This window comes from Gossypium hirsutum, chromosome A03 (assembly GCF_007990345.1).
Source record: "Gossypium hirsutum isolate 1008001.06 chromosome A03, Gossypium_hirsutum_v2.1, whole genome shotgun sequence".
NCBI classification, from domain to species: Eukaryota; Viridiplantae; Streptophyta; class Magnoliopsida; order Malvales; family Malvaceae; genus Gossypium; species Gossypium hirsutum.
The window spans coordinates 12,069,529-12,086,730 of record NC_053426.1 but is presented as its reverse complement, the minus strand read 5'-3'; the positions used below and the strand labels follow the sequence as shown (position 1 = coordinate 12,086,730).

General features: G+C 32.6%; 1 protein-coding gene across 2 annotated transcripts; it reads left to right on the top strand.

Annotated features, from left to right (window-relative positions):
• The first annotated feature begins 1,119 nt into the window (after window positions 1-1,119).
• On the top strand, window positions 1,120-8,101 carry LOC107886247 (cingulin-like protein 1). Of its 2 annotated transcripts, XM_016810127.2 has the most exons (5): window positions 1,190-4,071; window positions 4,979-5,209; window positions 5,389-6,532; window positions 6,608-7,488; window positions 7,643-8,101. In XM_016810127.2, the coding sequence occupies exons 2-5, from the start codon at window positions 5,183-5,185 to the stop codon at window positions 7,982-7,984; spliced, it is 2,394 nt and encodes a 797-aa protein (XP_016665616.1). In that variant the 5' UTR covers window positions 1,190-4,071; window positions 4,979-5,182; the 3' UTR covers window positions 7,985-8,101. The 2 variants fall into 2 exon arrangements, with proteins under 2 accessions (XP_016665615.1, XP_016665616.1); XM_016810126.2 differs by having other exon boundaries at window positions 1,120-5,209.
• Window positions 8,102-17,202: the final 9,101 nt, after the last annotated feature.

Genomic DNA, 17,202 nt, shown 5'->3' with positions numbered 1-17,202 from the left:
GCATCAAATTAACTGAATTAAATAATAAATTATCCAAAAAAATGCTAAGCATGGGATTAAAACATGTTATATTTACGGTTTATCAATTGTTTAAAATAATTTAATCCATTTTTCATTTAACAGCAATCCCCTATTTATGTTAACTATGACAGATTCTCACTATACTATTACTTGACTTTATTTATCTAATTATTTGACCCTCCTAACTTACATATATTTGTAAATCTAGACCATCAATTAAAGGTAACCTCACTAAATCCTATTCTTTCAAAATAACCGTTGTTCATCATCTTCTTCAAGAGCAAAACCCTTCTGTTTATAAGTTTTCTTAAAAACTTTGCTAAACAGGATCGTAAACCTTCTATTTTTTTATTAAAGCTCTTTGAAAATCATTTTAGAAAATATTTCATAGATTTTCCAGCTTCGATCCACCATTTTCATGAAGCCAAACATATAAAAAAAATAAAGTTTATTCATAATTATTATCTAAATTGTAGATACTTTAGCAAAAATCATTTAATGCAGATTTGATATGAAAATAGATTGTTTACCTTCGATCTTGCTATCCTTCGTGACTTCTAAATGGTCCGCTTAATAACTGAACCAAAGCTTAAGAGAACAAATGATGTTTTACTTGAGAATTTAAAGAAGAAAGTAGTGCTTGAATGCCCAGAAAATGCAATGCGCAATAAAATTTTGAAAGAAAGTTAACTACCAGTTGTAACAACTTTTGAAATGAAGAAAGTGTAAAAAAAGAGAAAATTATAATAAAAAAAGGAAATTAAAACGGGAGGAAGAAAATGAGCAGTGTTGGCTTATACAGCCAAATTCATTTATAAAGTTGGTTTATTTGTCCTATAGATCCCTCCTAACTCTACCATTATTTTAATAAATCTCCTACTAACCATTAGTCCTAATTTGCCTATTTAAGTTTCCCACTTTAGCTTCTATTCCTATTTAGTCCTAATTACTAACGTGTTTTCTATTTACTCTATGTTTAATCTATAATTTAATGTCAATACTACCGACCTTGTTTCCAGGATGTAACAGTGCATATTAATTACTGTCGTTAAATTTTCCATTTTTCTCTAACAGATTGCACAATCACCAATCCACCTAATTATTTTTCCACATAATACATATATTTTCTTTTTTCCCTTCCTTTCCTTTTATTATTTCTTTTCTTTTCTTCTTTTTCTTCTCAACCCTAGCTGTTGTCATCGAGGTTGTCCACCACTGCTGAATCCAACCTCCGTTCAGGCCATCGATACCATTGGAAGAAAGCATGTACTCTCTTCTCTCTCAATCTACCAATGCCAATCTTCCAAGAAACCAACTCCAAATCTTCTAACAACATTTAAAGCTTTGAACCACTCTTTCTTTGATCTCTGTTTCGCACTGTTTGATCATCGTCGGTCAGGGATATGTTGTTGCCTATAATTAAACACACCTTCTCACCATTTGGATCCTCGAATGGGGCTTCAGTGCTTAAGAATCTGGGTTCAAACTAAGATAAGTATTATGGCTTTTCTTTTTATTTTTGCATCTCCTTTTTATTCTCCAAGTTTTTCTTTTTCGATGCTTGCAAGTAAGGTTTAAAGATTATCAAATCCTTTTTTTTTCTTTTTTATTTTACTGTGTTTATTGGCTTCCATTTTGGTATTCTAGGCTGTTGAGGGTGAGTCATGTTAGGGGTAAGATTGAAGTAGCCAAATGGTTGTTATGTTAGGATCTAGTGCCTTTAGTGTAGTATATTTATCAATTTGTATTAGTAATTTTTGAACATATTGGTTTAAATAAAATTCCATTATACATTAATATCATTTCTATATGCTTTCAATGGTTTTTGCACACAAAGTAAAATGTAAAAAAATATTAGCTCGTTGATTATCTAATATTTAACTAACATTATATTGAATTATGTGGTCAAATCATAATGCGAGAAGACATATTAGTAGATAATCTAAACAATCAATAGTCTAACAGAAATTGAGAAAATTGATTGAAAGACTATTATGTTGCCTATCAAGTCTATTTAGGGAGATGTCTTGTCTTGAGTATCGGAATGGATGACTCCCAGAAGATAGAGACATAGATGTCATTATCTAGACTGACAATACATTAGACTTAACCCAAGTTGAATTTAGCCTAGATTCGTTTATGGATTTATTCACTTGTGATGTTCATAATGTAGCATACCTCAATCTTGAATAAATGATGGACAATTTATGTGTAACTCATATAGTCTGATCTAAATGAAAATATGAGTTCAAATAGATAAGGAACTAAAACTTGGTTTGTTGGGTATACGACTTCTTTATAATATAGTATCATGCCACAATAGTGGAATTCATAGTCCAATAAAAAGGTAAATGATATACTTTCATTGACATTACATGATTGAAAAAAAAGGAACATGATCGCGGGTAATTTGTCATAAGACAAATGATTTAATTACTATGTGTTAGTAATTAACTTTTTCATATAAGAAGATGTTAGAATTAAGTGACCCAGATCCTTATTTAAATAAAATGCAGTGGTAAAATAAAATAAAAGTAAAATCCATATAGAACTACACTTCTTTTATTTTATTTTAGAATAAGGTGTTTTAAATCTTATTAAACTCTATCTATTTTATATTGATTAGAATAAGGTGTTTCAATATTACCACACTCTTATTAGAATATGGCTTTATAAACCTATAAATAGACAAGGTCTATTCCTCTTGTAATTATTCGAATTCGACATAGTGAATTTTCTTCTCCTCTGTCCGTAGTTTTTCCCCAAAAGGGTTTTCATGTAAAATCTGTGTTTTTTTTTTATTTTATTTTATTTTATTTTCACAGAAGATGTAATAGAAACTATAGATAAAATAGGATCATACTGAGAGAATAAATTTATCCTAAAGAGATTAAGAATAAACTATGAATGTAACACATTTATGACAATGTCATTAGACGAACACTTAATAAAGTAACTTTAGTAATGATATATAATAAGAGGGAGTTCAGTCATGGTACTATAGTGGAATGACTCCATGATTAAATGAGTTGTAATTAATCGGTGAAGAGCTAAAACTTAATTACAAACTATTTGAGCCCTAATTATATATATCTAATCGATCCCTCAACTAGCTCGAGATAACTTGAAATGAATTGCATGTAGATTTGATAGGTTGTGGAATGAATGAAAACAACAAGTAAGAGAAATAAATCGCATGTATCACTATGTGTAGTGAATGCATTATCTCACTAAGTACAAAATGTGACTTAGAAAATTAATTTAATATATTCAAATTATTATTTAAATTGATTGTAATTAAATAATTGAAATTTGAAGTGAGAATTAAATTAATTAGTCATAATATATTTGTTGAATAAGACAATTAAATTAAAATTCTCTTAGATTTTAATTCGGTAAAGTTGTCATGACTTTAGTGAATTTTAAATTGGGTTGAGAAAATAAATTAATTAAGAAATTAATTTAGTTAATTAAATTAATTGATTAAATAAATAATATTTTGGATAATAGAAAATATTTATTGTGTTGGATAAATTATACATGTTGAATAAAAGTCCAAATAACATATAATTAGATCCAATACATGAAAGACCCAAATAGCTCGAAGAATACAAGGGGTGGCAATCCTTAGTGTATACTAGGGCATGCCGCCATCCCCTAGTTCTACTTCAAGTAAAACTCGTATTTTTTATTAAAATATTATTATTTACTTAGACCTTATTCGAACAAAACTCTTGTACTGTTTCTCTATAGATAAGAACCATGAGTTAACCTATTGACATACACTTTTTGAGAACCGATATTCTGTTGAAAAATAGTGACAATTTATTTTAAGAATAAATTTTATTTTTCTCAAGAATACTCATAATTTTCGATGCATATAGAGAATAAACGTTCCTACTGAAAGTTAAACAATTTTTTATTTTATTTTGTGTCATAATTCAATTTGCTTGAGCCCACATTCAAGCAATTCGGAGTTCAAGGATAGCAGAGAAGATCAATTGGTTGAAAGCTGGGAAACGACCTAGATTGCCTTCACGCAAAGTATAAGTATAATTTCAATTAAATTTTATTACTATAAATATCACAATGGCTTAGTTTTGAGAAAAATTTCAAATTTTCGTCGTGCTTAAAAACATTGTTTCCCAAATTGATTTTTCCAACATGTTGTCGTGTATGGTGTTGGGCAATTCAGGTTGATGGGGTTGAAGGGAATGGTGGTTAGGGTTGATTATGACGAAGGGAATGCCATTTTTTTTCTCTCTCTCTCTCTTAAAACAATCATTTTTGGCTAGTTCATTCAGTTAATTTTTTTTAATTAGTTAGAAATATATGTATTACATGGACAAAAAAATTAGGTGAATTGTTGACTGTGCGATCCTTTAGAGGAAAACAAAAAACTTAACGACAGTAATTGGTTCGCACAATCATTTTATTAAGAGTGATTAAATTGAGAAAAAAAATTGACTAACTGAAATAGGACAAACCCTATGTTAGAGTAATCATGAGTGTAGTTTATCATAAAAAATTTACTTGGTAGCCATGTAACTAAAAAAAGATATTGTTATGAACTTAAATTTAATAAAATAATTAAAAAAAGGTTATGGACATGAATTTTAAAAATTGAAAAGTACAATAACTAAATTCTTAAAAGTAAAAGTACGAGCACTAAATTCCAAACTTTTTAAAAATTACACAACATATTTTAACCTAATCTATATGTAATAACTGAAAATTACTTTAAAAACTAATTTCGTAGCCTTTTTCAGTATTCATTTTGATAGCTAAACTTTAGAGTAGATTATTGTTTACTGTTTCAATCAATCATTTTATACTTTGAATAAGTGAAAGACACTCTGGAAAAAATAAAAAATTTCCCAGGATTGTTCCAAAGGAAGATTTATGTTTTTCTTCTTCAACGCTTTTTTCTTTGTTATTAATGGTGACAAACCACCAGGAATCTATGAGCAGTGTTGGAAGGAGGCATGAATGAAAAGAAATTAATGGGAAACAAGTGGGGTTATCACTGAAAACCAGGCTTTTGGGTTTTCCCTGATAGTTTATTATGGATAATTTTCCAAATCAAACAGGCCCTTTAAAAAGATCTTCCATGGATCACTAAAAGTAGTAGAACCAGCTGTTCTGGCCTGGGTTTGAATTCATGAAAGCATTTCACCCTTTTCTTCTTGTAAGTTTTTACATTATTTTTGTTATAGATTGTACAGTTTCGATGAGGTTTTTGTGCTGCTAACTGTGTAGGGTATTGTTGTTCCTCCATTATTGTAATGTGTTTTTTGTGTTAAATTATTTTGATTACATGGAAATGTTTTTTGCTTATAACTTCATTGTTGTTCTAAATTCCCGAAGGTGAAGAAGCAAGTTTATAAGGCAATGGATGAGAAGCGAATTTCTGGTTCATGTCTAATCATCTCCGAAGACAATAAAAGTGACAGCTTTTATCCAATGTGTTTTGGTGTCTCTTGTGCTTTCTTTGCTCTCAGATTCCTCATAGGAACCGAAAAGGGTGATGAGAAATGGTGTGAATTTCGTGATAAAATGGTTCAAGGAAGTGCTCAGCTCTTGGGGTTGCTTGCATGGAGAATCCAGAGAGAAGAAGTCAATCTAGCAAAGGCTGAACTTGTTCAAAAGCTTGAGACGGCTGAGAAAGAGATTGAGGAGTTAAAGCAAATGAGACATGAAGATGCAAAAGCAAATGAGAAGGTTGTCGGCATCTTTGCATCACAAGAGCAAGGATGGTTGATTGAAAGAAAGAAGCTTCGGCTGCAAATTGGAGCCCTTATAAATGAATTGAGAGTCCTGGAGAAGAAGAAAGATGATGAAATTGCTGGCTTGAAACAAAAATTCGATGAAATGGAAATCTTGGTGAAGTCTAAGAATAAGATGATTGAAGAAATGGGGGTGAAAGGGAAGGAATTAGAAGAGAAGGCAATGAAGTTGGAAAGTGTTGCTCAAGAATTGAGGGAAACAGCAAAGCGTGAAGCTCAGGAGCATTCCAACGAGATTTGGAAGCACAAAACTGCTTTCATTGAGATTGTTTCAAATCAAAGGCAACTTGAAGCAGAGATGGGGCGAGCCTTTAGGCAAGTTGAAGCTACAAAAATGGAGCTTGATGCTGTCCTAGAACAAAAGGAGGAATCAGTTGTGTTGGCACAAAAGCTGTCCATGGAAATCACGAAAATGCGCAAGGATTTGGAGCAAAAAGACAAGATTTTGTCTGCAATGTTAAGGAAATCGAAGTTAGACACAGCAGAGAAACAATTGCTTTTGAAAGAAGTTAAAGTATCAAAGGCAAAGAAGAAGCAAGCTGAGCTAGAAACAGAAAGGTGGAAAGCAGTCTCTGAGACTAGACATGAGAGACATTCATTGAAGGGTATGTTCAGTAACCAAGCTCAAGCCAGTGCAAAATTGGATTATCCAGAACTGAAAACAGACCCAGAAGCCTTTTCTCTTCTTCCAGATTGTCAATCTCCACAAGGAACTGAGGATTTAGGTGAGAACTGAGAGCCTTTATGTCTTATTGTGTTTATGATCTAATCGTTTCTGCATTGGGTTTTTGTTGAAACAGTGGTGACAGCTGATGTTAAAAGGCTGGAAAGTTGGGTTCGAGCGGAGGCAGAAAAGTATGCGAATGTGATTGAGAAAAGACATCATTTGGAACTGGATGCATTTGCTGAACAAATGAGACTGAAAGATGAGAAGTTAGAGGGTTTTCGCTGGCGACTGTTGAGCATGGAACTAGAGTCGGAGCGGTTGCAGTCCCATGTTGATGGACTGAACCAGGATGTATCTCAGCTCAGACAAGACAACATGAAATTGGAGGCCATGCTATTGGAGAGAGAAGAAGAATTAAATTCCTTGAAGGATCAGTTTGCATCACAATTAAAGCCTATGAGTTGTCAAAAGAGTGACATATTAAATATATCTCTGCACGATCCAGCTTTGACACATGATTCCTTTTGGCCTAAAGTCAGGATTGTAAAGAAAAAGGCAACCGAGAAGGAGCAAGAAAAAAAAACAAGCCTGCTAGATAAAGAAGAGATAATCCCATCTTGCAAAGACTCCAAAAACATCAGATTGATTGTTCAATCACCTGAAAAGGATTTTGAAGAAGAAAGAGAGTCTGTCGACCCTGGTTCACTCCAGAAAGAAACTAATGATTCATTGGTGGTGGATTGTGTTGACCAGCCCAGGGGTGCCAGTGCTAAAACCAAAAACAACCCATGGAGGATGGATCTTCAAGCTCTTGGAGTTTCTTACAAGATCAAAAGGTTGAAACAGCAACTTCTCATGCTTGAGAGGTTAAAAGGAAAGCAAGAAAGTGGAGAGGATATGGATGGGGGTGACAATGGGATCAAAGGGTTTCTGTTGTTGATCTCTTTGCTTGATAAACAAGTCAGCCGCTACCAGTCCCTTCAAGGGAAGACTGACGATCTCTGTAAGCGGATGGTAAGCAATGACATCAATGACTTTCACTGGTGATCTGCAAAATTTTGAACATTTTCTTCTTTGTTTGCTGCTAGAAATGAAATCAAACGCTACTTCATTACTTTACTGTGGCCTATGACTACTTTCTCATCACAATCTCATCTACAATTTTCAGAATGAGAATGAGGTAGACTCGAGTCAAGGAGATTGCAGCAATGTGAAAACGAAAGGAGGAACCACCAGAAGCCTGGAGCATTTCCTAGAGGAGACATTCCAGTTGCAGAGATATATGGTTGCAACGGGTCAAAAGTTGATGGAAATTCAATCCAAAACAGCCCCTGGGTTCAATGGGGTGGAGTTAGACAAGACAGCCACCTTCGACATGAAGCAATTCTCTGATAATATTAAATCTTTGTTTCAGGAAGTTCAAAGGGGTCTTGAGGTCCGAATAGCTCGAATCATTGGAGATCTTGAAGGAACATTGGCTTGTGAGGGAATGACACATTTTAGAAGGTAGGAAGCATTGTAGAAAAGTGAAAGCTCAAATAAGGATAATTATACCACTTGTTCTTCTCCATGTTGAATATCTATAATCCAATTTGTATATATAGTAGCATTTACTGATTTTGGTTTATGATTATTTTCTCACCCCTTAGATTGAGATTGCTCGAATCCTCAAAGCGCTCCTTTCCTCACCTTTTCCCTTTTGAAACTAAAACACCATTAAAAGTAGAAAAGAAAAAGAAAAAGAAAAAGAAAGACTTAACAGTTAAATATGTTACGGGATATAGATACTTAGTTTTGACTACTTGCATTTTATCTCTTCTTTAATATAAATAATATTATATTTCAAGAAACTATGCTACCAAGTTTAGAACAACTAGCATCCTCGTTTCACTTAATATCTCTTCCGGAGCAATAACTATTGTTTAGAAAGTTGTTCAAAATAACTGTTGTTGGAGAATAACTATATCCGAAATAGCTATGTTCAGAACATAACTTTAGTTGTTATTTGAAAACAACTCATATTGAGAACAACTAAACTTTGGAACAACTCTTAATCAGAATAATGACATTTCAGGAATAGTTATGTTTAGAATAATCATTGTTTGGAACTTGTATTTAAAACAAATGCATGTTTTTTTTATTTTTCTGGAATATTCATTATTCAAAACAAGCTCTATCAAGAAAAACATCATCACAAAACAACTCTTGTTTGAGATCTCTACATTAAGAACAACTACGTTGAGAACAACTCACGTCTAAAACAATTCAACATAACCATTATTCAACAATAACACTCATCCAAAAACAATCATTGTCTTACATTGCAAAAGATGTTCCGCGAAAGATGTTTCAATCATGGTACTGCTTCACCAAAGTAAAAGAAGCGGAAGTAACCTTGAAATATGGCAGGGTTCTTGGGTTATATTCACTTTTAGTATGTTTTAGAGAGCTTGGAATTGTGGATCAAATATGGAGATAGTTAAGATTTTTCTTAACTTTCTACTGTAATGTTGAGTGCTTTTTTCCATTTTTTAGAAACATAATGAATTCTTATTCACTATTCACCATTACTGACAAAATCTTTCACCATGTCTTCTTAATTATTAATGCAATGTAATTGAAAATTAGTTTCATTACTCGTATTAATAACCTAGATTTCTAAGTCCTAATTTCAAATATATATAAATAGGAGGCCTTCAAAGTAAGGGGGCTTTTGGCACTTTATCATTCTAACTCTTAAAGGTCTCTCTAAAATTCTCTCTATAGGTGTTATTTCCAAAACTAAAAACTTATAGGGACTGAATGTCTCTCTTGTGTTGTTAAGTCAAGTATTTTTTTAAAAAATATTAGATGTGTGAATGCGATAACACGATTTGAACCCATGTCAAACAGATGTTTGATAAAAAATTTAACCACTGCTGCATATAAATCAAGACTTAACTTTATCATTTTAAATTTATGATAGGGATAAACTTAATAAGGCTTTCACATATCAGCTTAATGGATTGAGTAGCATTAAAAAATGTTAAATATTGAATAAGTAATTTTAATGCTAATATTAATTTATTAATTTTAGAAGGGGTGCACGTTAAGGAATGCTCTTGGTGCATTTTATCAAGAGTTTTTGTATTGGACAAATTCCTTGTTCCTCTTAATTTTTAGTGATATTTCTTGATTTTCTTAATTTCTTTCTAATTTCTTGCTTTTGCTTTGATTTCTTGATTTTCTTCCCTGTTGTTATGGTGTTGTCAAAATCGCTTGACTATACAATGTTGTTTGACTCAAATTTAGAGTAGAATTTAGAATTTTTCCCCCTTAGATGTAGGATGGTTTTGCAACTATCAAGCTCAGAGTGAGATTTTTGAAGAGGGAGCTTGCATTTGGCAATTCTCTTTAGTGGCGCAATTTCTAAGTCGACCTCCAAACTTTGGTTCAATGTAGAGACTTGTTAATCTTTTTTGGAGCAAGCTGGGAGATGTGAAGGTTAAGCTCGCTAGGGATAATCTGTATATTGTTCAATTTACTAATTCTGAAGTGAGAGACTGAGTTTTAGAACATGGGCCTTGGCACATATAAAATAAGCCAATGATTCTGCGCAAATGAAAGCCAAACTTGAAGAAATTGGAATTTAATTTGGATCGGATGCCTATTTGGATTCAATTGAGTTGTGTTCCTTTAGAGTTGTTCACACAAAATGGGTTGAGTTACATTGTGAGTGCTATTGGATCTCTTTTATACATGGATAGTATAATAATTTGTCAGAATAAGCTTTCTTATGCGAAGGTATGCATTGAAATTGCTGCAGATTTTGTTGTACTTATATCTATTAATGTTGAGTTGAATGATGGATCTATTGTTACAATTGATGTTGAGATTCCTTGGATGTCTTCTAGATGTTTCTCTTACCACTTTTGTAACACCGCAAATTAGGGCCTAAGAGTTTTAGAGGTAATTTAGGAACTTTAATCTTAGAGTGTTTGAAATTTTGTGACATGATTTATCGGTAATGTTTTTTACTATGGTTTTTAGAAAATTAAATCAATTTTCGAAAACAAGTTTTAAAGACCTTCAATTTTGAAGATTGGACTGATTTGTAAAAGAGTCAAAATTGTGAGTTTTTAAGAGGCACTTAAACCAAATTTTAAAATTCAACCTAATACTTCCCCTACCTACATATATTTCATGTTAGTTTCCTCTCCTCCCATTCTTGTTGCCGTCCCTTTATTTTCCTTCACCCTCTCCATTCGGTTTTTGATTCCAAACTCTATTCTTTTGATTTCCATCATGCTTATAACATTAAACCTCCATAACACTTTAAGAAAAACACCAAAAAACACCATAGATTCCTCAATTCTCAAGCTTGTGGGTTTTTAGGGTTTTTGATCATATGCTTAGTTTTTCGTCAACTAAGGAAAAAATTCATCTTCCCATTAGTTTTAAATGTTATTTAGTCTTTAAAACTAAGTTTTTAGCCATTAAATCACATGTTTGAATAAAAGCCGAAAATTAGATCGTTAATGGTTGATTTCAAGATTTTGCATAAAAATGTGGTTTCAAAGTATTTTTCAACTTTTTTGACATGATTAGAAGGTTTCTAAATTTAATTTGATGTTTCGTTAAATAATTCTTGAATTTGAATGAATTTTCGAAAAATAGCCATAAAACATGTCAAAAAAATCGATACTATGAATTGAGTATTTATTGTAGTTTAAAGGTTGAAAATTAGTTGTAGGTGAATTATAAGATGAATGGAATTGGTTTTAGGTGAAAAGAATGAGTATAGACCAAGACATTTGAGTTTTAAGTTGGTTATGTTAAAGGTTTCGGTTATATGAAAACTTTGTATAGGCTTATGTTTTTGGATTGCTTGTGGTGAGTTCTTAGCTGATTATTGGATGCATTGTTGTGTTGATGTTTTGGATTCGATAGGACCTTTTACGAGTAGAGATAAAGGCAAAAAAAAGCTAGTTTGAGCTTTCAGCTTTTTGACAAAAGCGTAATTGATGAGTGTTTAGGATTGCTACTCGTAGACACAAGTCATGTGTTAATTGGGAATTCAGTAGTAGTCTAAACCCCTACTCTAAATTCTGAGTGTAAGTTTTCTTGTATCTATACTCGTTATGTGGTTTTGTGCTTATATGATTATGAAATTGTGCATGGTAATGAGAATCTCAAACATGTTATATGTAAATATGGTAACTGTTGTGTAAAGTGAAAATGATATATGTTAAATGACAGTGATAGTGTTTTGCAAAAGATGCTAACATGCAGTGATTGTGCACGGATAATCGGTAAGTGATATGTGATTATTTTTCAGTTATTTTGGCCTTATGATCTTGAAACCCTTGGATATAGTTGACATGCCATAGGATCGTAAGTACTCACCTATATGTACAGCGATTTTGGGCATTGAGGCCCTGGGACATGTTGGAGGGATAAGGAAATGTGAGCTAAGCTCTATTCAACAGGATATGTGAAGGGAATTAAGGAGAGTGTTAGCTATATGCTATACTTTTGGGACATGTTTGACTCTATGAGTCTATGTTTAGTATGTTGGAGATTCGTGTATCTGATGAGTGATGGTAGAGCTCACTTTTATGTTTCATAGCTCAAGCGCCAAATTATCTTAAAATGTATATATGTGTAGTGTGATGTATGCCTAAATGAGTAAGTGGTTGCTATGCAAATTATCTTAAATTATGAATATGTGTGTATCGTGATATGTGTTTATATGACATGTGACCATTATGCATTTTATCGTTTGTGTGAAATGTGATATATGTTTAATTAAATATGTGTGTTACATGATTTATGTTTGCATGAGTATGTAAATGCTATGTAGATAAACCAGTAGATAATGCATGGATAGGTACTCTATGGCACTAGACATAGAACTATTGTAATTGTACTTATAAATGGCCGTTTTGAAGATGCATGATGATATGTTTGCGATGTGGTTATTCTAATCATTCACTGAGCTTGTTAAGCCCACCCACTTCATTCTTTACCCAAGCCAATTTTGTGTTATTCCGTAGGTGTTCTTTATTTATTTATGTTTTGGGGAAAAGGCAGTGTGATAGACTTGTTTATAGCCATGTTAACTTCTAGACATTTTGCTAGTTTTTGGTTCGGTTTATAAAGATTACATATTATTATGGTTGGGTTTATGAACATGAGGAAAGATTGACTTTACTTGCTTGAACACAATTTTACGATATTGAACTGTTAATTAGGTCGTTGAATGATTATTTGTCGAAGTAATTGGTGTATGATGTTTAGGAACTAAATTGGAATGGATTAATTGCTTATGTATGCTATATTTTTGAGGTCTGGAGTAAGTGTATCAATAATCAGGTTTTAAAATCAATACCATGTTTTGAAACGTCCAGGAAGTCAAAATAGAGATTTGATATCGATACCTTTGCTCGAGTATCGATACTCGGGTTTAAAGTATCTATATTTCATGATAGGTACTGATAATTTTTGAGACTTTGGGTTTTTTTATCGAGAAATAAAATGAAAGTTTGGTATCAATACCACTTAGAAAAAAATTCGATACCCTAGTGTTAGTATCAATACTTACGGAAATGTTTTGGAAATTTTACTAAATGGACCTTATGCATGTTTTAAAATGTTTATAAAACTAATTATTGTAAGATTTGCAAGAAACAATGATAACTATCAAGTTTGAGTGGCTTAAGACATATGCGGATAATAAAATGACGGACATATTGTTTAGAATGAGCTTTCTACTTGATGTATGCGACATGAGATGATGGTGTGACATCCCGTATTTGGGCTTGGCAACCAGGCCGGGTATAGGGTGTTACAACTTTTTTGGCCATTATAATAGAGGTTGCCCAAATAAGGTTAATGGTAAGGAGAAGGTATTGAGGCCTAAAAATCTTGATAGTACTAGTAATGATATTTTCAAATGTAATTTTGTTTGTTAGAACTACAATTAAATAGAATAAGGTGCCAATTATTTTATAAAAGCATTTTTGTGCTTGGATTTATGTTTGCAATTATAGTATTACAATGAATGGAAGGATATGGATTATTTGGAACAATTATCTTATGCTAGAGCCAATTTTGATCACTTGTTAGAGTATTTCTTGTAGATTGCAGGTTCAAAATGAGACTATTTTCTTGTCTGCCATTTATGCTAGTAATGATAGTGTTGAAAGAAGAGAGTTGTGGTCTTATCTTGAGGATATGAGAAACAAGTTGGTAATTGCTTTTGGATTTTAGGGGGCGATTTCAATATTACTCTCCTACTAGAAGAGAGTTCTACATTTGATGATATTCAAGCTTGCATTAGTGATATAAGAGACTCTTCGGAGGTTGTGAGTGGTTTGGGAATCTTGGACCATGCTTTCTTTGGACCAGATTACACTTGATCTAACTAGAAGCATGATAGGTACCTTTCAAGGAAGCTTGATAAGGTCTTGGTGAATCCTGAATGGATGTTTTGTTTTCTTATTTTTATGGTTGAATTTCTTGCTCTTGGTGATTCAGATCATTGTTCTTTATTAGTATGGTTGGATAAGTCTATCTACTCTCCTCCCAAACCTTTTCAGTTTTTTTTTTAATTTTTGGATTAAGCATAAGAATTACATGAATATTGTTGTTGACTCTTGGTAAGATGAAGTGAATAGTGACCCTATGATGAATTTTTTCTTAAGTTAAAGAGATTGAAAACAGTTTTGAAGGCCATTAATAATGAAACATTTGAATTGGACAAAATGCAACTTGATGTGTGGAGTGATTATGGTAATCCTAATGTCTTGAAGTAGATTGAGAAGTTATAAGTTGAGCTCAAGAATCTACAAAGAGAACGAGGAAAGTTTTTTTAGACAAAAGGCAAGAGTAAGCTAGCTTAGAGAGAGGGACCAGAGTGTTAAATTATTTCACAATGTTGGTGCAATAAAGAAGAATAAGCATACTATTAAAACATTGATTGATGGCAGAGGAAATAGATTGAATCTCATGAGTAGATAGCTTTTAAGACTATTCAATATTACAAAGGACTTATTGGTATTGCTGATGAATAAGTTGTTGGTTGTTCTGATCATTTTCTCAGTGAGCTATTTCTTCTATTTTGCCTATGAATGTTTAACATGATATGGTTAGGCTTATTACTATTAAAGGGATTAAAGTGGCACTATTTGAGTAAGGGAATGATAAAGCTTCTAGGCTTGATGGCTATACTGCTTTTTTCTTTAAATTTGTATGGCACATAGTTGGAAAGGATTTTGTTGATGTAGTATAGTATTTCTTTACGTATTCCAAGTTATCACCTGCTTTTAATGCTACCATTATTGCACTTGTTCTTTAGTGTGAAAATCCTAACCATATTAAGGAGTTCAGACTTATATCTTGTTGTAATATAATATACAAACATATTTCAAAGGTCTTGGTGAATAGAATTACTCAACACCTTCTTGATTTAATTTCTAGCAATCAAAGAGCATTCGTTAGAGACAAAAGCATTATTGATAACTTCCTTCTTGCTTATGTGTTGATGAAGGGTTATAAGAGGAAGAATACTTCTCATAGGTATGCTCTAAAGGTAAATATGTAGAAGGCATTTGATTCTCTAGATTGGGTTTTTATTCTATATTTTTTTAGATCCATTAGATTCTTTAAGCAACTAGTAAAATGGTTGAATCTTGCATTACTACTCCTAGATTCTCCATCTCTCTTAATGATAAACTTATTGTAATTTTTATAGGGGCTAAAAGCTTAAGACAAGGAGACCTTCTTTCTCCCTATTTGTTTTTCATTTCCATGAATGTTTTGTCCAGGTTCCTGGAAATAGGAGTTGAGTAAGGAGTTTTCAAGGATCATCCTAAGTGCCTTAAAGTGAAAATCACTCATCTTTCCTTTGCAAATGATTTTATTATTTTTGTATAGGGTAGTGTTGGATCTATTGTGGGAATTTGGTGCATTTTAAAGGAACTCTATTTTGTTTTTAGATTGTAGCTAATTGCCTCCAAAGTGAGCTCTTTGTGGCTGGTGTTTCAAAAGCTGAGTTGGAAATCACGAAAGCCATTAATGGATTTAAGATTGGTAAAAAAACCAATGAGGTATTTTGGGATACCTCTTGTGTCCAGGAAGTTTTGATATTTTGTTTGTGTTCTTTTAATTGAGAAGACTACTGCTGAAATTAATGGCTAGTCAGCTAGGTGTATTAGTTATGCTAGTAGACTTCAGCTAATTTAAACTGTGATCTTTAGTATGTAAGCATTTATGTGTAGACACTGTTTCTTGCCAAAGTTTGGTCTTAAAAGAATTTCTCAACTTTGTTTAAGATTCTTTTGGGGAGGGAAAGATTATGCTGCTTTCGTATCTAGATTTGGATGAAAACTGATTTATTTATTAAAAATCAAAAGGTGGCTTGGGTTAAGGGATCTAGATGAATGGAATAAGGCTTGTATATTGCAATGAATTCAGTCCATTCTTGAGGGAGAGCTGAACATTTTAAAAACATGTATTAAAATTTAAACACACTTAACTCAAATTAATAAATATCAAATTTGAACATATTGATGAGTTGAAAACTAATTAACTAATTTAATTAAATAATTTATTTAATTCCAGTAACTTAAAACACGTAAAATAAAAAGGATGGAAATGAACTCATTGAGCTAGAATCGAGCTGAATTGAGCTCGTTGAGATGGAATTGAGCTAGACCAACTGGCATAAGAATGCCAAGCACGCTTAGTGAGCTGAATGAGCTTGTAATTAAGCTTCATTTTGCACTTGGGCCACTCGATCTTAGGCCATTCTCGATGTTGTAAAGTTGGGTCGTAACATGATGCGACCAGGTTCATATCATTAATGATACTAACTCGCCTTGGCGTTGATTTGAGTCGTTTAGTTGCTCGATCGATAAATTGAGTAAGTCTTGGATGGTTCGAAGAAGGCTGAAAAGAAAGATGGAAATAGGTTCACAAAAGGGCTCAAACAAAGGTTAAAGGATAGCTTGGTGATAGATGGATGGAAATCGGCTAAGGCCAAAGTTTGAACCAACACAATAGGCTATGTTGACCCAAAACCTATAATAGCACTTAGATTGAAAAGTGATGGAAATAGGACAGATAAATTGATAATAAACCTCGACCCATTATCTATGGAAGATAGGAACCTTGGTATGGGTGAACGCCACACTTTAACAAAGTGATAAGTTCAAAAAGACGAGATTGACGCCACAAGGATTGCTTGATAAATCAATTAAGTCTAAGGAGAGCAATGAGAGTATGAACACTTACAAAGTATTATAAAATTCATAAAATGATCAAAAGTTTTTTTACATTCAGCTAAGAGCCTCTATTTATAGCTAAAAACATGGATAGCCGAATGACCTTTAAGTAGATGAACGATCAACTTTAAATCAGCTCAAATGAGCTGAAAGTGCCATGAAATTTCCTTAAAGCTTCCTTGAAACTTCCTAGCTAGTTCAACATTAAAAATGAGCTGAGTGTTCCTTAGTAAATTCGGCCAAAGTGATTGCATGGAAATTAATTGCTGTTTTGGTTAGCTGAACAGCTTTGGGCATTTACATTGCAGCTTGGGCACTTCAATAGTGTTGGATCTTGAAACAAAACAGCAAGCAAGAACAGTAAGCTTGTGCAGCAAGCCTCGTGGCTTGTGGAAGAAACAAAGATAGAATTTCAAAGGAAAACAAGAACAAAAATGAAACAAAGAAAAATGGAGCATAAAAA